Source organism: Trichosurus vulpecula, chromosome 3, assembly GCF_011100635.1.
Source record: "Trichosurus vulpecula isolate mTriVul1 chromosome 3, mTriVul1.pri, whole genome shotgun sequence".
Taxonomy (NCBI): Eukaryota; Metazoa; Chordata; class Mammalia; order Diprotodontia; family Phalangeridae; genus Trichosurus; species Trichosurus vulpecula.
In genome coordinates, this window is record NC_050575.1 from 378,160,697 (window position 1) to 378,182,775 (window position 22,079).

The 22,079-nt window shown below is 40.8% G+C and overlaps 1 protein-coding gene across 1 annotated transcript in view; it reads left to right on the plus strand.

Moving 5' to 3' along the window:
* Positions 1 to 22,079, plus strand: part of LOC118840818 (cocaine esterase-like) — a 56,364-nt gene that overhangs the window by 19,388 nt on the left and 14,897 nt on the right. Inside the window, exons 8-10 of the mRNA XM_036748169.1 lie at positions 6,130 to 6,270; positions 15,118 to 15,183; positions 16,475 to 16,622. Of these exons, the coding sequence (XP_036604064.1) occupies positions 6,130 to 6,270; positions 15,118 to 15,183; positions 16,475 to 16,622 (355 nt within the window). The remainder of the gene's footprint in view (positions 1 to 6,129; positions 6,271 to 15,117; positions 15,184 to 16,474; positions 16,623 to 22,079) is intronic.

The following is a 22,079-nucleotide window of genomic DNA, read 5'->3' on the forward strand; positions in this document are numbered from 1 at the left end:
TGTTCTAAACATTTCAGGTTCTAAGGTATGAAGCCTTTTCATTCTCCAGTATTACAACCCTTCCCACTCAAATATTCTCTATTCATAGAATCATAGCATTAGAGCTGGAAGGATCCATTGTAATCTGATTCTAAATTTCTGAGTTCCAATATTGTTTGGTCCAAGATTCCTTCCACTCTTGATATTCTACTTTACAAGATGTTTTCCCCAACTGCAATGTTCTATGCTCTAACATTGTATAAGCTAAAGTCTGGAGGATACAGCTAAGTTGTACAATGTTTAGAGTACTGGGAAAACTTGCCTAAGGTCAAATCTAACCTCTAGCTGTCATTTAACCTGTTTGCCTCAGTTTCCTTATCCATAAAGTGAGGATAATAATACCTCCACTCTAGGGTTGTTGTGAGGATCAACTGAGATAATAATTGTAAAGTGCTTACAGTCCCTGGCACATAAGAAGCACTAAATAAATGTGATGATGATGGTGGTGGTGGTAGTGTCTCTGGTGGTCCCTTCTAGTTCCCATATTCCATTTCCTGTCACCTTTCAGATCGAAAACCCCATTGATCTTTGGAAGGAAAAATCACAGTTGTGAGAAGACTCCTTCTATCCCCTGGGATTGATAGCTGTCATCTAAATATTCCTTTCACAAAAACTACATTTTATGTATTTTATCTCATTTCAATAATTTCACAACAATCATGTACCATTGGTAGTACAAGTATGATGACATTCCTGAATTACAGACTTGGGAATCGGAACCATTGAGTGGAAGCAGCGAGAGGTCAGGGAGTTATTTGCTTTTATATTTGTATCCCCAGAGCCTAGGACACTGTGTGGATTGATGTACTGACAGAATATTTTAGAAAGGAGTCCCAGAAGGTTTAGGTGACTTTGCCAAACTTCACAGAGCTCACAATTATCAAGATGGATCCTTGAGCCCAGGCCTTAGGAGCAAGATCTTTATTAACCCCATCACAGTACATTCTCAAAGAAATGCAGTTCTTTGCCTGTACTTACTTAGTAGTAAGTGTTAGAGCCAGATTAAAAGTTAAAATAAACTCTAAATGCATCTAATTATTCAAATGTTTTTCGGTAATGTCTGGCTCTTTATGACTGCATTTGGAGATTTCTTGGCAAAGATACTGGAGTGCTTTGCCATTTTCTTCTCCAACTCATCAAGAATATGAGGCAAACAAGGTTAAATGACTTGCCCAGGGTATCCCAGCTAGTAAGTGTCTGAGGCCAGATTTGAACTTAGGAAATTGAGTCTTTCTGACTCCAGGCCCAGTACACTGCCCACCGGGCCACCCAGCTGCCCTACACCTAATTACTCTCTCCATTATGCCATATTGATTTTCCTCATTTCATTTGAAAACTATTGTGTTTTTCATCCTGATTTGACAACAGTTTCATCATCTGGAAAATGAGAGGGTTGGATCAGATGTTCTTCTAAAGTACCTTCCAGCTCTAACTCTACAATCTTAAGAATATCCTTTGCCAAAGCACCTGTGAGGTCGAGTTTCACTTTGGCTGTGCAGATGCCAAGGAGATGGGAGAAGAAAGAATTCCTGACTTTCACTCAAATCCAAGCCCAGAATTCAGAGACTGAACACTTTGGGGCCTCCAGGACTTTCTTGCCTTATCTGCTATTACTTACCTGCATGTGCTCTGTGCTCCAGCCAAACTCATTTATTCCCTATACTCTCTTACCCTCATGCCTTTGTTCAGGTGTGTCTTTTATCTGTGAAGTCATCCCTTCTTATTATCATACTAGTTTATAAAGTGCCTGTCTCATAACAATCTATGAGGTAGGGAGTGCAAGAATCATCATTCCCATTTTATGGATGGGTCAGCCTCTCAGGAGGTCTCAGTAAATAAAGAACCACTACTGGAGTCAGGAAGACCTGACTTCAAATCCAGCCTCAGGAACCTACTAACTGTGTGACCCTGGGCAAGTCACTTAACCTCTATTTGCCTTAATCTACTAGAGAAAGAAATGGTGAACCCCTCCAGTATCTTTGCCAAGAAAACCCCATGGATAGTATTGTCCACGTTTTCAAGAGGAGTCAGACGAGAGGGGCAGAGCCAAGATGGCAGCTGGAAAGCAGGGACTTGCTTAAGCTCTCCCCCAAATCCCTCCAAGCACCTGTAAAAATGGCTCTGAACAAATTCTACAGCTGCAGAACCCACGAAACAGCAGAGGGAAGCAGGTCTCCAGCCCAGAAGAGCCTGGATGGTCGCTGGGAAAGGTCTATCACACCAAGCTGGGAGCAGAGCTCAGCCCAGCATGGGCTGTGCCAAGACAGACAAGACCAGAAGTTGTCCTGGAGCAGGACGTAGGGCCATGAATCATCTTACTGTGAAAGTTACCAGATTTCTCAACCCACAAATGCTTTAAAGGCCACTGAGCAGGTTAGTGGGGAAAACTGCTAGATCGGGTTAGAAAGAGATCCGGCCCCAGCCTTGGGGGTGGCGGAGGTGGTGTGGCAGTGGAGCTCCAGCGTCAGCTGCTTCCAGAGTCCCTGGCTCACACAGTGGGAGGAATCAAGATGTGGAACAGAGCAGGAGCGCAGGGCCTGCCTTGCCCTGCTTGAATCTGGGTCACAATCCTGGTTGGCGGTGCTTCGGGGAGGAGGAGCACTGCTGTGGCAGAGCTTGCAGTGACAGTGGAAAAGAAGTAGCTCTGAAAACAGCAGCGCAGCCTCTAAAGCTTGGGACAAAGCACTCTCTACTCTACAAGCAGTCATACCCTGACAAAAACTTAAGGGTCAAGTACTTGGCTGAGAACATGGCCAGGCAGTGAAAAAAAAAGACACAGACTCAAACTCAGACTCTACAATCTTTTTTGGTGACAAAGAAGATGAAAATATACAGCCAGAAAAGGTCAACAAAGTCAAAGAGCATAAACCAAAAGCCTCTAAGAAAAATACGAATTGGTCCCAGGCCATGGAAGAACTCAAAAAGGATTTGGAAAAGCAAGTAAGAGAAATAGAGGAAAAACTGGGAAGAGAAACAAGAAAACCATGAAAAACAAGTTGGTGACTTGCTAAAGGAAACCCCAAAAGATACTGAAGAAAATAATACCTTAAAAATAGACTAACCCAAATGGCAAAAGAGCTCCAAAAAGCCAATGGGGAAAAGAATGCCTTGAAAGGCAGAATTAGCCAAATGGAAAAGGAGGCCCAAAAGACCACTGAAGAAAATACCACCTTAAAAATTAGACTGGATTAAGTGGAAGCCACTGACTTTATGAGAAATCGAGATATTATAAAATAGCACCAAAGGAATGAAAAAAATGGAAGACAATGTGAAATATCTCATTGGAAAAACCACTGACCAGGAAAATAGATCCAGAAGAGAAAATTTAAAAGTTATTGGACTACTTGAAAGCCATGATCAAAAAAGAGCCTAGATAACACCTTTCAAGAAATTATCAAGGGGAACTGCTCTGATATTCTAGAGCCAGAGGGTAAAATAGAAATTGAAAGAATCCACCGATCACCTCTTGAAAAAGATCCCAAAAAGAAAACTCTTATGAATATTGTCACCAAATTCCAGAATTCCCAGGTCAAGGGGAAAATACTGGAAGCAGCCAGAAAGAAACAATTCCAGTATTGTGGAAATACAATCAGGATAATACAATATCTAGCAGCTTCTACATTAAAGGATTGAAGGGCTTGGAATATGATATTCCAGAGGTCAAAGGAGTTAAGATTAAAACCTCGAATCACCTACCCAGCAAAACTGAGTATCATGCTCCAAGGCAAAATATGGATTTTCAATAAAATAGAATACTTTCAAGCTTTCTCAGTGAAAAGACCAGAGCTGAAAAGAAAATTTGACTTTCAAAGACAAGAATCAAGAGACGCATGGAAAGGTAAACAAGAAAGAGAAATCATAAGTGGCTTACTGAAGTGGAACTGTTTTGTTTACATTCCTACATGGAAAGATGCTGTGTGCAATTCATGACACCTTTCTCATTATTGGGGTAGTTGAAGGGAATATACATGTATGTAGACAGAAGGCACGTGGTGAGTTGAATATGAAGGGATGATAACTAAAAAACTAAAATCAAATTAAAGGATGAGAGAGGAATATATTGAGAGAAGGAGAAAGGGAGAGATAGATGGGGCAAATTATCTCACATAAAAGTGTCAAGAAAAAGCAGTTCTGTTGGAATGAAGAGGGGGCAGGTGAGGGGGGATGAGTGAATCTTGCTCTCATCGGATTTGACTTGAGGAGGGAATAACATACACACTGAAATGGGTATATTACCCCACAAGAAATTAGTGGGAAAGGGATAAAAAAGAGGGGATTATAGAAGGGAGGGTAGATAGGGTGAGGAGGTAATCAAAAGCAAACATTTTTGAAAAGGAACAAGGTCAAGGAAGATGATAGAATAAAGGGGGACAGGATGGGATGGAGGGAAATACAGTTAGTCTTTCACAACATGAGTATTATGGAAGTGTTTTACACAATGATATATGTGTGGCCTATGTTCAATTGCTTGCCTTCTTAAGGAGGGTGGGTGGGGAGGGAAGAGGGGAGAGAATTTGGAACTCAAAGTTTTAAAATCATATATTCAAAAGAAAAAGTTGTTTTTACATGCATCTGAGAAATAAGATATATAAGTAATGGAGCATAGAAATCTATCCTCTGCTATGAGAAAGTAAGGGGAAAACAGATGGGGGAGGAGTGGGGTGTCAGAATGGAGGGCCGACTGAGGAATGGGGCGATCAGAATATATGCAATCTTGGAATGGGGGGAGGGCAGAAATGGGGAGAAAATTCGTAGCCCAAAATCTTGTGGAAATCAATGTTGAAAACTAAAATATTAAATAAATAATAAAATAAAATAATTTTTAAAAATGAAGAGTCAGACACAACTGAACAACAACAACAAACCTCTTAGGAGTTTAGAGATGTTGACTTATCCACTGCTCCAGTATTATAGTCAATAAACATCAGACCTGGGATTCAAGCCCAGGTGTCTCCTAGTTTTAAATCCAGTCTTCCTTCCTCCTCCACCCTGCTGCCTCTCATAGCCCCTCTTTGTCTATCAAATTCCCCATCTGTGAAAGCCCTATTCCAATGTCCCCGTTTAGGAAGCTTTATGGGAAAAGATCTTCAAAATATTTTAGTCCAATGCCCCCATTTTGTAGGGGAGGAAATTAAAACTCAGAGATTTATTCTGCATAAAGTTACATAGCCCATTTGTGGATGAGCCAGGACTAGAATATATATTGCCTTTGAGGCCAGGGCATTTCTGGAACGGCTTCTGTTTTCAGCCTCGGGGGACACAAGGTTTGGATAAGAGACAGGTCCATAATGAACCTAGCCTTTTTAAGGGAGAGGCTTTTGTGCCATACACAGGTAACAAAATCTAAGTCCCTATGAACCTAAGGGGAAGGTGAAGCATGGCAGGGGCTGCAGGGGGTGGGGGGTTCACAAGCATGTGCAATGAGAACTCTGAGGAAGGAAAGGGTCCTTCTGCCTGCCATATCAGAGAAGGCTTTGTGAAACACATACCAGTTAAATTGGGTCTTGAAGGAAGTGAATAATTTTACCAGGTGGCAGTCAGAGAAAGGTCATTCTAGTTTTGTGGAGTAAATGTGATTGACTTTAAGTCCTCACAGTATGAGATAAGGCAGGAAAGGTGGAAGAGAGGGCTCTGAATGCCACACTGAAGGGTTGGAGGTGTCTCTTTGGGTAATGGGGAGCCATGTGAATTTTTTTAATGCAGTGGAGTGTCATGAGCAAATATGAGATTAGGAAGGTGTGTGTGTATGTTTGTGTGTGTGTGTGTGTGTTTGTGTGTGTGATAAATTAGAGAAAGAGACAGGAAGGCCAGTTTAGAGACTGTTGCAAAGTCCAAGTATGTGGGGACAGCTATGTGATGCAGTGGAGAGAGCAATGCCCTAGGGTCAGGAGGACCTGAGTTCAAATCCCTCCTCAGACACTTACTAGCTTTGTGACCTTGGGCGAGTCACTTAACTCTCATTACCTCCAAAAAAGAAAAAAGGAGTCCAGGTAAGTGATAAAATGTGTCTAAAATAGAACGTTGAAAAAGTCACATATGGAAGAGAGATTATGGAGATAGACTAACCTTTTTTTCTGTTTCTGTCTTTAGCATTTCAAGATAATCTTTGGTGTAGTTGATGGGCAATTCCTCCCCAAACATCCTGAAGAGTTGCTGGCTGCAGGAGAATTCAACCGTGTCCCTTTCATCATTGGTGTCACCAACCAGGAATTTGAATGGATTATTCCTGTGGTAAGATTCTAGCATATTCTATTCTGTGCCAGATTCTTTCTGATCTCAACAGTTTATGATGCTCGAAAGAATCACAGACTTTCCAAGTTGGTCAGGACCATGGTAGCCAAGGAATCTAAGCCAAAGTTGAATGAGAATCCCTTCTAAACTTACTAGACAAATGGACATCCAAGTCTCTGCTTGAAGACCTCCAAGGAATGCAAACCTACTGCCTCTTGAGGCAGTTCCTTCGATTTTTAGGCAGCTCTCATGGTTGGACAGGGCATCATGACATCAAGTGGAAATTTACTTCTTTTTCAACTTCTACCTGTTGTTCCCAGCTCTGCCTTTAGGGCAACTGATGCCAGTTAAATGCCTCTTCCGGGTTACCATCCAACAGGCAGTTAAAGATAACTATAATGCCCACCCCTGCCCTAAGTTTTTTCTTTGACCGGCAAATCAAGTTCAGTCAACCCATCCCTATATGGCAAGACCATGACCCCCTTCTGAGCTTCTCTATTTTCAGCCTCAAATGTAATGCTCAGAACTGAGCAAAAGATTCCAGATACACAGCTATCCCTTTCACATCACAGGATTAGGGGTGCAGCCCCCCACCCAGGATCTGGAAAATCCATGTAAAATTTTTTGGCCTACCTTTTGTACCAGAGAAGGCTGAATTATTATGGTATTAAAGGATAACATATTTTATATTATATAATACTATATACTTTACATATTTTTTTAGTTTCTAAACTTTTTCTGTCATCTACTAGGCCTTCTCCTGGCATCTGTGGCTTCCACAAAACTCCCCCAAAATCCCATTTAATTTCATACACCTACCCGCAATATATCAAAACCATAATGAGGGAAGTTAGGATGTGGAAGGGATAATTATATTCTCCCCAGGGGCAGAGAAAAAAGGGACTCTCATGTCCTTATTTTTTTTTATTATTTATTTGTTTAATATTTTTAGTTTTCAGCATTAATTTTCACAAGAGTTTGAATTACAAATTCTCTCCCCATTTCTACCCTCCCCCCACTCCAACATGGCATATATTCTGATTGCCCCATTCCCTAGTCAACCATCCCTTCTGTCACCCCACTCCCCCCATCCCTTTTTCCCTTACTTCCTTGTAGGACAAGATAGATTTTTATGCCCCATTGCCTGTATATCTTACTTCCTAGTTGCATCCAAAAACTTTTTTTTGAGCATCTGCTTTTAAAACTTTGAGTTCCAAATTCTCTCCCCCCTTCCCTCCTCAGTCACTGTCCCTAAGAAGGTAAGCAATTCAACATAGGCCACATGTGTATCATTATGCAAAACCCATCCACAATACTCATGTTGTGAAAGACTAACTATATTTTGCTCCTTCCTATCCTATCCCCCTTTATCCAATTTTCTCCCTTGACCTTGTCCCTTTTCAAAAGTGTTTGCATTTGATTACCTCCTCCCCCTATCTGCCCTCCCTTCTATCATCTCCCCCCTTTCTTATCCCCTTCCTCTTTCTTTCCTGTGGGGTACAATATCCCATTGAGTGTGTATGTTATTCCCTCCACAGGTCAAATTTGATGACAGCAAGATTCACTCATCCCCCCTCACCTGCCCCCTCTTCCCCGCCAACGAAACTGCTTTTTCTTGCCACTTTTATGTGAGATAATTTACCCCATTGTATCTCTCGCTCTCTCCCTCTCTCAATATATTCCTCTCTCATCCCTTAATTTGATTTTATTTTTAGATATCATCCCTTCATATTCAACTCCCCCTGTGCCCTCTGTCTATATATATATATATATATATATATATATATATATATATATATATGTGTGTGTGTGTGTGTGTGTGTGTGTGTGTGTATGTATATATGTGTGTATGTATCTATGTATATGTAAATATGTGTGTGTGTGCGTGTGGTGTGTGTGTGTGTGTGTGTGTGTGTGTGTGTGTATTCCCTTCAGCTACCCTAATACTAAGGTCTCATGAATTATACACATTACCTTTCCATGTAGGAATGTAAACAAAACAGTTCCACTTTAGTAAGTCCTTTATGATTTCTCTTTCTTGTTTACCTTTCCATGCGTCTCTTGATTCTTGTGTTTGACAGTCAAATTTTCTTTTCAGCTCTGGTCTTTTCACTGAGAAAGCTTGAAAGTACTCTATGTTATTGAAAATCTATATTTTGCCTTGGAGAATGATACTCAGTTTTGCTAGGTAGGTGTTTCTTGGTTTTAATCCTAGCACCACTGACCTCTGGGATATCATATTCCAAGCCCTTTGATCCCTTAATGTAGGAGTTGCTGGATCTTGTGTTATTCTGATTATGTTTCCACAATACTCAAATTGTTTCTTTCTGGCTGTTTGCAGTATTTTCTCCTTGATCGGGGAGCTCTGGAATTTGGTGACAATATTCCTAGGAGTTTTCTTTTTGGGATTTTTTTCAGGAGGTGATAGGTGGATTGTTTCAATTTCTATTTTACCCTCTGGCTCTAGAATATCAGGGCACTTCTCCTTGATAATTTCTTGAAAGATGATATCTAAGCTCTTTTTTTGATCATGGCTTTCAGGTAGCCCAATAATTTTTAAATTTTCTCTCCTGGATCTATTTTCCAGGTCAGTGGTTTTTCCAAGGAGATATTTCACATTGTCTTCCATTTTTTTCATTCCTTTGGTGCTGTTTTATAATATCTCAATTTCCCATAAAGTCAGTGGCTTCCACTTAATCCAGTCTAATTTTTAAGGTGGTATTTTCTTCAGTGGTCTTTTGGACCTCCTTTTCCATTTGGCTAATTCTGCCTTTCAAGGCATTCTTCTCCTCATTGGCTTTTTGGAGCTCTTTTGCCTTTTGATTTAGTCTATTTTTAAGGTGTTATTTTTTTCAGTATTTTTGGGGTCTCCTTAGCCAGTCATTGACTTTTTTTCATGGTTTTCTCGCATCCTTCTCATTTCTATTCCCAATTTTTCCTCTACTTCTCTAACTTGCTTTTTCCAAATCCTTTTTGAGCTCTTCCATGGCCCGAGACCAGTTGATGTTTTTCTCAGAGGCTTTTGATGTAGGCTCTTTGACTTTGTTAATTTCTTCTGGTTGTATGTTTTGGTCTTCTTTGTCACCAAAGAAAGATTCCAAAGTTTGAGACTGAATCTGAGTCCATTTTCGCTGCCTGGCCAGGTTCCCAGCCAACTATTTGACCCTTGAGTTTTTTGTTGGGGTATGACTACTTGCAGAGTAGAGAGTCCTTTGTCCCAAGCTTGAGGGGATGCACTGTTGTTTTCAGAGCTATTTCTACACAACAAACTCTGCCACACCAGTGCTCCTCCTCCCTCAAAAACCACCAACCTGGACCAGATTCAGATTTTAAGCAAGCTCTGCACTCCCGCTCTGATCTGCCACTTAATTCCTCCCACCAGGTGGGCCTGGGGCCAGAAGCAACTGCAGCTGTAGTTCTGTCCTCAGAGCTGCACCACCTCCACTTCCCCTGGGGCTCTGTCCAAACCGGGACCTCCTTTCACTCTGTCCCTGCAGCTTTTCCCACTAACTTTCTCTGTTGTCTTTGGTGTTTGTGGGTTGAGAAGTCTGGTAACTGCCTTAGCTCACTGATTCACTATGCTAGGGACTGTTCTGCCTGGCTCCTGGTCTGGTTGGTCCAGGCACGGCTCACACTGGGCTCTGCTCCACTCTGCTCCCAGCTCTGTGGGATAGACCTTATCCAGTGACCACTCAGGCTGTCCTGGGCTGGAGGCCTGCTTTCCTCTGCTATTCCATGGGTTCTGCAGCTCTAGAATTTGTTCAGAGCCATTTTTATAACTTTTTGGAGGGCCTACGGTGGGGGGAGCTCACACAATTCCCTGCTTTCCAGCCGCTATCTTGGCTCTGCGGAGAGGCGCCCCCCCCCCCCCGCCCTGTTCCTTATTCTGGGAAGCTGTACCTCTCTTAACACTCCTCAACATCATGTGGCTTTTTAGGTTGCCATAGTACCCTGTTGCCTCCTTATGGGCTTGTGGTTCACTACAGTCCCTAGATCTTTTAAAAATAAATTGCTCTCTAACCATGCCTCCCTCATCTTGAGATTGCAAAGTCAATTTTTAAAAATTCCAAGTGTAAGACTTTGTCCCCATCAAGTTTGATCCTAATGGCTCTGGTCAGTACAATATTCTAGCCTGTCAAGAGCTTTTTTTGTATCCTGACTCCATGATCCAGTATGTTAGCTGGCCCTCCTGACTTTGTAGCATCTGAAAATTTGCATTTTCTAAAATCAGAAAAGTTTCCCTGAACAGGCTTCCCTGGAAGATTCAGAAGTGATTGGACTTTTGGTTCTTTTCTCTCTGGATGACTCATTTCATGCACATTTTCATGCTCAGAAGTACAGAAAGAGAAGCCCAAGCTAGGTCTTGTTTCCTTTTGATTAAAATATCCTTCAGAAGTCTCTTTATTTTGATGTTGTTGTTTTTAATTTTGTGATTTTTTTTAATTTTTGGAAGCAATTGGAGTTAAGTGACTTGCCAGGGTCACGTAGCTAGTAATTGTCTGTTTCAACAATCCGGATAGCAGCTTCTGTGGGGGTGTAAGATCCACCCACAGCCAGCACCCAGAAAGCTGCCAGCATGCTGGGAAAGCACAGGTTCTTTTGATCTGCTTTAATAAGGAAAGCAAGGTTAAAGGGGTTGACAAGTTTACTTTAATCCAACATACAGACAGCATTCCCTTAGTTCAGGGAAAAAAGCCAGCACCCTGAACTTCAGAGCAAAATACAAACAAATTACAAACATCAACAGACAAACCAAATACAGATTCATAGTTACCAACATCTAGGTTCATCCCAGGAGCTCAGAACAAGGACTGGCCCAGAGTCATGAACCACCACTGCTTTAAAGAGGAGCTCCAAAGAACAGACAGCCAACCCCTGGTTTTTATGTCTTTTCCAGCATCAGGGGTGAGTCACACATGCGACTCACCCACATGACCTAGAATCGTCACAGAGAGGCGGACTTAAACCCACATGGTCTAAAAGCCTCTGCTCTCCCAGACATGTAAACTAGGCCCTCCCTGGAGTTAGACCCACCTTGGGCCCCACCTTAGTTGCCAATCCACACCCACTAAGGTTTTACACCTAATAGGGGTTTGGGCCTGGGGCTTAGTGCCTAGTAAGGCTCAATGAATCACTCAAAGAGAACAAAAGCCAGAGTATTCAAGAGCACTTAGTTCAACCAAGTGCTAAGAGCCCATTTTTCTTACCAACACATTCTGAGCCTGAATTTGGACTCATGTCCTCCTCATTCCATGTCCTGTGTTAAATCTACTTGTGTCACCTAGCTGCCTCAAGTGTCTTTATTTTAAATTAACTTTGAATAATACCAGCTGACATTGATATAGTACTTTATAATTTACAAAAAGCTTCTTTCAGTGTACCCACTGTGAGGTAGGATCCATTAAGACTTTTATGCCCTTTTTGTAAAGTAGAGAATTAAGGATCTCAGAAAGGAAATGACTTAACTCCAGTCACAGCTGGGACTAGAATCTGGGCCTCCTGATGTGAGACCACTTCTCTGTCTTATGGTCTTCAGGTCATCATATCTAAAGGCCATTAGGTCTACACTAATATTAAATATGACATGATATTTTTGTAATTTAAATTTATTTATTTGACATATTTAGTTTTCAGCATTGATTTTCACAATAGTTTGAATTACAAATTTTCTCCCCATTTCTACCCTCCGCCCCACTCCAAGATGGCATATATTCTGGTTGCCCTGTTCCCCAGTCAGCCCTCCCCTCTATCACCCCCCTCCCCTCTCATCTCCTTTTCCCTTCCTTTCTTGTAGGGCAAGATAAATTTCTACGCCCCATTGCCTGTGTATCTTATTTTTTAATTGCATGCAAAAACTTTTTTTTGTTTGTTTTTGAACATCTGATTTTAAAACTTTCAGTTCCAAATTCTCTCCCCTCTTCCCTTCCCACCCACCCTCCCTAAGAAGTCGAGCAATTCAACCTAGGCCACATGTGTATCATTATGTATAACCCTTCCATAATACTCATGTTGTGAAAGACTAACTACATTTTCTCCTTCCCAACCCATCCCGCTTTATTGAATTTTCTCCCTTGACCCTGTCCCCTTTCCAAAGTGTTTGTTTTTGATTACCTTCACCCCCATCTGCCCTCCCCTCCATCCTCCCCCCCCTTTTATTTTTTTTTCTTCCTCCCTCTTCTTTCCTGTGGGGTAAGATACACAACTGAGTATGTATGGTATTCCCTCCTCAGGCCAAATCTTATGAGAGCAAGGTTCACTCATTCCCCCCTCACCTGCCCTCTCCCCTCCTCCCACAGAACTGCTTCCTCTTGCCACCTTTATGTGAGATAATCCACCCCATTCTATCTCTCCCTATCTCCCTCTCTCAGTATGTTCCTCTCTCATCCCTTAATTTCATTTTATTTCTTTTAGATATCTTCCCTTCATCTTCAACTCACCCTGTGTCACACATATATATACACATAGATATATACATACATACACATTCACTTATATATATACATAAACATATATATATATATATATATATATGCATATTCCCTTCAGCTACCCTAATACTGAGGTCTCATGAATCATCCATGTCCTCTTTCCATGTAGGAATGTAAACAAAACAGTTCAACTTTAGTAAGTCCCTTGCAATTTCTGTTTCTTGATTACCTTTTCATGCTTCTCTTGATTCTTATGTTTGAAAGTCAAATTTTCTATTCAGTTCTGGTCTTTTCACTGAGAAAGCTTGAAAGTCCTCTATTTTATTGAAAATCCATATTTTGCCTTGGAGCATGATACTCAGTTTTGCTGGGTAGGTGATTCGAAGTTTTAATCCTAGCTCCATTGACCTCCGGAATATCGCATTCCAAGCCCTTCGATCTCTTAACTGTAGAAGCTGCCAGATCCTGGGTTATTCTGATTGGGTTTCCACAATACTCAAATTGTTTTTTTCTGGCTGCTTGCAGTATTTTTCTCCTTGATCTGGGAGCTCTGGAATTTGGTGACAATATTCCTAGGAGATTTCTTTTTGGGATCTATTTGAGGAGGCGATCGATGGATTCTTTCAATTTCTATTTTGCCCCGTGGCTCTAGAATATCAGGGCAGTTCTCCTTCATAATTTCTTGAAAGATGATATCTAGGCTCTTTTTTTGATCATGGCTTTCAGGTAGTCCAATAGTTTTTAAATTCTCTCTCCTGGATCTATTTTCCAGGTCAGTGGTTTTTCCAAGGAGATATTTCACATTGTCTTCCATTTTTTCATTCCTTTGGTTCTGTTTTCTAATATCCTGATTTCTCATAAAGTCACTAGCTTCCACTTGCTCCAATCTCATTTTTAAAGTAGTATTTTCTTCAGTGGTCTTTTGGACCTCCTTTTCCATTTGGCTAATTCTGCCTTTCAAGGCATTCTTCTCCTCATTGGCTTTTTGGAGCTCTTTTGCCATTTGAGTTAATCTGTTTTTTAAAGTGTTGTTTTCTTCAGTGTATTTTTCAGTATTTTTTTGGGGTCTCCTTTAGCAAGTCATTGATTTGTTTTTCATGGTTTTCTCGCATCCTTCTCATTTGTCTTCCCAATTTTTCCTCAACTTCTCTAACTTGCTTTTCCAAATCCTTTTTGAGCTCTTCCATGGCCTGGGACCAGTTCATGTTTTTCTTGGAGGTTTCTGTTGTAGGCTCTTTGACTTTATTAATTTCTTCTGTCTGTATGTTTTGGTCTTCTTTGTCAGCAAAGAAAGAATGCAGAGTCTGAGACTGAATCTCGGTGCGTTTTCGCTGCCTGGCCATAATCCCAGCCAACTAACTTGACCTTTGAGTTTTTCAGTGGGGTATGACTGCTTGTAGACTACAGAGTTCTATGTTCCACGTTTGGGGGGGAGGTGCCAGCTCTGCCGCACCAGCACTGCTCCTTCCCCAAGGACCCCCAACCCGAACTGGGCTCAGATCTTCGGCAGGCTGTGCACCCCTGCTCCGATCCGCCACTTAATTCCTCCCACCAGGTGGGCCTGGAGCCGGAAGCAGCAGCAGCCTAGCTGCCCCACCTCCGCTGCCCCCGGTGCTGGAAGCCGAACCACGAACTCCTTCCACTCCTGCAGCTTTTCCCACTAACCTTCTCAATAGTCTTTGGTGTTTGTGGGTTGAGAAGTCTGGTAACTGCCTTAGCTCACTGAATCAGGATGCTACGGCCCCCTCCGCCCGGCTTCTGGTCTGGATGGTCCAAGTCGCTCAGGCTGGGCTCTGCTCCACTCCATTCCCAGCTCCCAGCTCCGTGCGGGATAGACCTCACCCAGAGACCATCCAGGCTGTCCTGGGCTGGAGCCCTGCTTCCCTCTGCTGTTCTGTTCCTTCTGCCGTTCTAGAATTGGTTCAGAGCCATTTTTTATAGGTTTTTGGAGGGAATCGGCAGGGAGCTCAGGCTGGTCCCTGCTTTCCAGCCGCCATCTTGGCTCCACCCACCTAAATATGACATGGTATTAACAACCATTTGTCAGCTGTCTCCTTAAGTATGTGGACATAAAGTTGGTCTCTTTACACTGGTCAGAAAAATAGAATTCTACCTGCATCATTTCTAGCATGTAGTAAGCATCAGTTATTGTCCAATGCCACTGGTCATTATGAAGAAACCATGACCACTGTTTATATTATACCAGGAGTTACCCACCATTTTGATGGCCATTTTCCAAAATATCTTGAGAATTGTTCATCGTTTATTGGGCATTATTTAATAATTGTTAAACAAATATATGGCACTAGTTCCCCCTTAAAGGGTAAAATGACTTCCTTGGATTAGATTTATTTAAAAAATAAATAAATTTCATGAAGTTCCAAAGACCATTCACAATGCACCATTTTTCTCTGCACAGGTATTGGACATTCCTAGATTTATGGATAAAGAAAGCATCCAATCATCACTTCTAAGTCCAGTTTTGGTGAGATACCAGTTAATAAAACTTTTTTTTTAATTTTATAAGGACCTACTGTGTAACAGGCACTGGACTAAGCACAGGGACAAAGTGAAAGAGTCCCTGCCCTCAACGATCTCATATTCTATGAGGAAAATGACCTCCACATCAATAGATAGATGGAAAACACACAGGAAGTAAATTTTGGGGGAGGTATAAAGGACTAGTAGCTGGAGGAGGGAGGAAACAAGAAAGCTGTTCTGTAGAAGATACTGTCTGAGCTGAGTCTTACCAATGCAAAGGCATGGAGATGAGGGATGGAATGGGAAGTGGGAGGAGCCAGGCGGTTGGTGTAACTGGACCACAGAGCGTGAGGAGGGTAATAATGCATGCATTATGGTATACATAAATGAGTAATATATTATGTATATTTATTATATATACATCACATATTATGTACATATGTGCATAATGTATACATTATAGAATTAATGGTCCTATGTTGTTAAAAGCTCTAAATACCAAACAAAAGAGTTTATATTTAATCCTAAGGGGTAATGGGCATCCAGTAGAATTATTTAGTTGGGGAGCGGAGTAAAACGGTCAGATCTATGCTTGGAAAATCACTTTGGAAGATGAGTGGAGGATAGATTGGAGTGGTGGGAGATCTCAGGCCCAGGGACCAATAAGGAGGCCATTGAAATAGTCTAGGAGAGAGCCAATGAAGGGCCGTCCAACTTCTGACTTTTTTCTTTTATAGTCACAGAGGGGGAAGGGATCCTGGAGACCCCATGTAGCACTGTCCTTTCCTTGAGCCCCACATCTTTTTTACCCCAGTCCCAGCAATTAGTTGTCTAGTATCTTCTTGAGGAATTTAACCCAGAAAGAGCAGGCCCTAGTGAGGAGATAGTAAAGAGAACTAATGAGACCCAGGAACTGCGAATAGCAGGAAAACTTGTGTGGGCTTATTCCTTGTGGTGGTTAATTGATGAGTCATGTCTGACTGCTTGTGACCACTTTGGGGTAGGGTTTTCTTGGCAAAGTTCCTGGAATGATTTACCTTCTTCTCCAGTTCATTTTACAGATGAGGAATTGAGGCAAATAAGGTTCAGTGACTTGCCCAGGGTCACAAAGCTAAGATATGTCAGATGTCAGATTTGAACCCAGGTCCTCCTGACTCTAGGGCCAGTACTTTATTCACTGTGCCACCTAGTTCCCTTGCTCATTCCTTACAATCAAACAACACACATCCTCAAACAATCCACTGCCAGGGAAATTCATTTTTCTGTTACTCTCTCTCTTCCTGTGTTTCCTATAGGGTATTCCTCCTGAGCTTGGGCATTTGATGATTGAAGAGTATTTAAAAGATACTGAGGACCCTGGAGAATGTCAAGCTCAATTCCAGGACATGATGGGGGATATGATGTTTGTTATTCCAGCCCTCAAAGTGGCCAAATATCAACATGGTGAGTATGGCATGGACCCTTTTCAGAATCAATACAAGAATGTCTTGTCTCAAGGGGCAATGTGGGTATGTCATCCACACCCTGGTGCAGAAGGAGGCTCCTGCTTCTGGCTTTGACATTGTAGCCTCCAGATTGGTTAAACCCCCCTCTTCACTTTCCTCCTTCTTCCCTCCTACTCCCACCTAACCCCAGCAGGGTGAACTCAGTGACCATTCTCTACTACTACTACTACTACTACTACTACTACTACTACTACCACTAATAATAATAATAATAATAATAACAATAATAATATGTCATAATAATCCACATTTCTATAAGCAGATGCTCTCAGATTTTGTGGGTATAAATTACAGACCCCTTTGGCATTCTAGGGAAAGTTAAAGATTTCTTCCAGAATAATGTTTTAAAATGTATAAAATAAAATATGTACAACAGAAAACCAATTACATTGAAATTGAGTTATCAAAGGGCTCAACTAAAAATAAATTCAAGAACCCCTGCTAGAGGGTTTTGTTGGTACAAACAACTTTACATCCATTACCCCTCTGGATCCTGACAACAACCTTATCTCAGTGGACATGGCATGGACCTGGAGTCAGGAAAACCTGAGTTCAAATCCAGACTCAGACACCTTCTAGCTGAGTGATCCTGAGCAAGTCAATTAATCTCTGTTTGTCTCAGTTTCCTCAACTATAAAATGGGAATAATAAAAGCACCTCTGTCAGAGGTTTGGTGTGAGGCTCCAATGAGACAATATCTGTAAAGCACTTAGCACAGCATCTGGCAGAAAGTAAGGGCTGTATTAATGCTTGTTCACTGGCCAGTTAGGTGGCAAAGTGGATAGAGTGCTGGGCCTGGAGTCAGGAAGACTCTTCTTCCTGAGTTCAAAGCTGGCCTCAGATACCTAATAGCTTTGTGACCTTGGGAAAGTCACTTCACTCTCTTTGCCTCAGTTTCCTCATCTGTAAAATGAGCCAGAAAGGGAAACGGCAAACCTCTCTAGTATCTTTGCCAAGAAAAGCAAATGAGATCATGCAGAGTTGAATAGAACTGACAAACAACTGAACAATGCATGCTCATTCCCTTCCCTTCCCTTCCCTCTGGGGGAGACAGGCCAGAGATTATTACCTCCAACTTACAGTTGAAAAATCAGTCTCAGAGAAATAAAAGGATTCCCCCAAGATCTTGTAGTCAGTCAGCAGCAGGACCAGGATTCCAACCCAGGTCCTGTTACACCAGACCCCAGCACCTGTCCTGCCTCACAGAATGGCTCTGGGACAGTATTTGTTTTTTTGGTGTTTTGTTTTTTTTAGTTTTTTATAGCATTTTTTTTATTTTTAGTTTAAAACACTCGGTTCTACATAATTTTGAGTTCTAGATTTTCCTCCCTCCCCAAGATGGCATGGAATCCCGTATAGCTTCCACATATAACTTCGCATTGAATTAATTTACACACTAGTCAAGTTATGGAGAAGAACAGGAATCAAGGAAATGAATCATGTGAAAGAAGAAACAAGACCAAAAAAAAAAAACAACCCAAAAACAAGACAAAAGAGAGAAAAAGAAAAAAAAAGGTGGGGGGGAAAGGCTAGCATAAAGTGTGCCTCAATCTCCATTCATACTTCATAGTTCTTTCTCTGGATGTAGATAGGATTCTCCATCATGAGTCCATTGGAGTTGTCTTTGTGCCTTGTGTTGCTGAGACAAGCAAAGTCTGTCAGGGTCAGTCCTCACAGAATCCATATATCTGTGGTTGTGTACAATATTCTCCTGGCTCTGCTCTGCTCACTCAGCATTATGTCATGTAGGTTTTTCCTGGTTGTTATGAAGTCCGTATCATCCCCATTTCTTATGGCACAATAGTATTCAATTACCTTCATATACCACAGCTTGTTCAGCCATTCCCCAATTGATGGGCATCTCTTTGATTTCCAATTCTTAGCTACCACAAAAAGAGCCGCTATAAATATTTTTGTACATATGGGTCCTTTTCCCGCTTGTGTGATTTCTTTGGGATACAACCCTAGAAGTGGTATTGCTGGGTCAAAGGGTATGAACATTTTGATAGCCCTTTGGGCATAGTTCAAAATTACTCTCCAAAATGGCTGGATCAGTTCACAACTCCACCGGCAATGCAACAATGTTCCAATTTTCCCACATTCTCTGCAGCATTTATCATTTTCCTGTTTTGTTATTTTAGCCAATCTGACAGGAGAGATGTGGTATCTACGAGTTGTTTTGATTTGCATTTCTCTAATCAGTAGTTATTTCGAGCATTCTTTCATATGCCTATAGTTATCTTTAATTTCTTCCTCTGAAAACTGCCTGTTCATATCCCTTGACCATTTCTCAATTGGGGAATGACTTGTATTCCTGTATATTTGGCTCAGTTCCCTGTATATTTTAGAAATGAGGCCTTTATCAGAGACACTAGTTGTAAAGATTTTCTCCCAATTTTCTAGCTTCCCTCCTAATTTTTGTTGCATTGGATTTTTCGTACAAAAACATTTCAATTTAACGTAATCAAAATTATCCATTTTGCATTTTGTAATGCTCTCTATCTCTTCTTGGGTCATGAATTCTTTTCCATAAATCTGATAAATAAACTATTCCTTGCATCTCCAATTGCACTTATAGTTTCAGCCTTTATTCTTAATCATGAACCGATTTTGACTTTATTTTGGTATATGGTGTAAGATATTGGTCTATGCCCATTTCTGCCCTACCATTTTCCAATTTTCCCAACAGTTTTGTGAAATAGTCAATTATTAGCCCAGAAGCTGGCCTCTTTGGGTTTATCAAAGAGGATATTGCTATAGATGTTGACTTCTCTATCTTGTGTTCCTATTCTATTCCACTGATCCACAACTCTGTTTCTTAGCCAGTGCCAGGTAGTTTTGATGAATGCTGCTCTATACTACAGTTTAATATCTGGTATGGCTAGGCCACCTTCTCTAGCATTTCTTTTCATCAATACCTTAGATGTTCTAGACCTCTTGTTCTTCCAGATGAATTTAGTTATTGTTTTATCCAGTTCTGTAAAATAATTTATAGTAGTTCAATTGGTATGGCACTGAATAGATAGATTAATTTAGGTAAAATTGTCATTTTTATTATATTAGCCTGGCCTAACCATGAGCAACTGATATTTTTCCATTTATTTAGATCTGACTTTATTTGTGTGAAAAGTGTTTCATAATTATATTCATATAGGTCCTGGGTTTGTCTTGGCAGATAGACTCCCAAATATTTTATAGTGTCTACAGTAACTTTGAATGGAATTTCTCTTTCTATCTCTTGCTGTTGGGCTTTGTTAGTAATGTATAGGAATGCTGAGGATTTCTGTGGGTTTATTTTATATCCTGCAACTTTGCTAAAGTTGTGTATTATTTCAAGTAGTTTTTTTACTTGATTCTCTAGGATTCTCTAAGTAAATCATCATATCATCTGCAAAAAGTGATAATTTAGCTTCTGCTTCTTTTCCTATTCTAATTCCTTCAATTTACTTTTTCTTCTCTTATTGCTACAGCTAACGTTTCTAGTACCAAATTGATTAGTAGGGGTGATAATGGACATCCTTGTTTCGCCCCTGATCTTATTGGGAATTCATCTCGCTTATCCCCATTGCAAATAATGCTTGTTGATGGTTTTCGGTAGATGCTACTTATAATTTTAAGGAAGGCTCCATTTATTCCTATGCTTTCTAGTGTTTTAATAGTTGTATTTTGTCAAAGGCTTTTTCTGCATGTATTGAGATGATCACGTGGTTTCTGCTAGTTTTGTTGTTGATATGGTCAATTATGCAAATAGTTTTCCTAATATTGAACCAGTCTTGCATTCCTGGAATAAATCCTACCTGGTCATAGTGCATTATACTGGTGATAAGTTGCTGAAATCTTTTTGCTAATATTTTTTTAAATTCATTTCCTTCTTAATTTTTTATGCTTCCTTCTATAATTCTCTCATTTTTTTAATTTATTTAACATATTTAGTTTTCAGCATTGATTTTCACAAGAGTTTGAATTACAAATTTCTCCCCATTTCTACCCTCCCCCCCACTCCAAGATGGCATATATTCTGGTTGTCCTGTTCCCCAGTCAGCCCTCCCCTCTGTCACCCCACTCCTCTCCCATCCCCTTTTCCCTTCCTTTCTTGTAGGGCAGGATAAATTACTACGCCCCATTGCCTGTGTATCTTATTTTCTACTTGCATGCAAAAATATTTTTGTTTGTTTTTGAACATCTGTTTCTAAAACTTTGAGTTCCAAATTCTCTCCCCTCTTCCCTTCCCACCCACCATCCCTAAGAAGTCAAGCAATTCAACATAGGCCACATGTGTATCATTATGTATAACCCTTCCACAATACTCATGTTGTGAAAGACTAACTATATTTTGCTCCTTCCCAACCCATCCCCCTTTATTGAATTTTCGCCCTTGACCCTGTCCCCTTTCAAAAGTGTTTGTTTTTGACTACCTCCGCCCTCATCAGCCCTCCCCTCCATCATCCCCCCCATTTTTTTTTATCTTCTTCCCTCTTCTTTCCTGTGGGGTAAGATTCCCAATTGGGTATGTATGGTATTCCCTCCTTAGGCCAAATCTGATGAGAGCAATGTTCACTCATTCCCCCCTCACCCGCCCTCTCCCCTCCTCTCACAGAACTGCTTCCTCTTGCCACTTTTATGCGAGATAATCCACCCCATTCTATGTCTCCTTATCTCCCTCTCTCAGTATGTTCTTTTCTCATCCCTTAATTTGATTTTATTTCTTTTAGATATCTTCCCTTCATCTTCAACTCACCCTGTGTCCTCTCTCTTTCTCTCTCTCTCTCTCTCTCTATATATATATATATATATATACACATAGATATATACATACATACACATTCACTTATATATATATATGTATTATGTATGTATGTATGTATGTATGCATATTCCCTTCAGCTACCCTAATACTGAGGTCCCATGAATCATACACATCATCTTTCCATGAAGGAATGTAAACAAAAGAGTTCAACTGTAGTAAGTCCCTTGCAATTTCTTTTTCTATTCTTTTTCTTGATTAGCTTTCCATGCTTCTCTTGATTCTTGTGTTTGAAAGTCAAATTTTCTATTCAGTTCTGGTCTTTTCACTGAGAAAGCTTGAAAGTCCTCTATTTTATTGAAAATCCATATTTTGCCTTGGAACATGATACTCAGTTTTGCTGGGTAGGTGATTCTAGGTTTTAATCCTAGCTCCATTGACCTCCAGAATATCGTACTCCAAGCCCTTCGATCTCTTAATGTAGAGGCTGCCAGATCTTGGATTATTCTGATTGGGTTTCCACAATACTCAAATTGTTTCTTTCTGGCTGCTTGCAGTAGTTTTCTCCTTGATCTGGAGCTCTGGGATTTGGCGACAATATTCCTAGGAGATTACTTTTTGGGATCTATTTGAGGAGGCGATCGATGGATT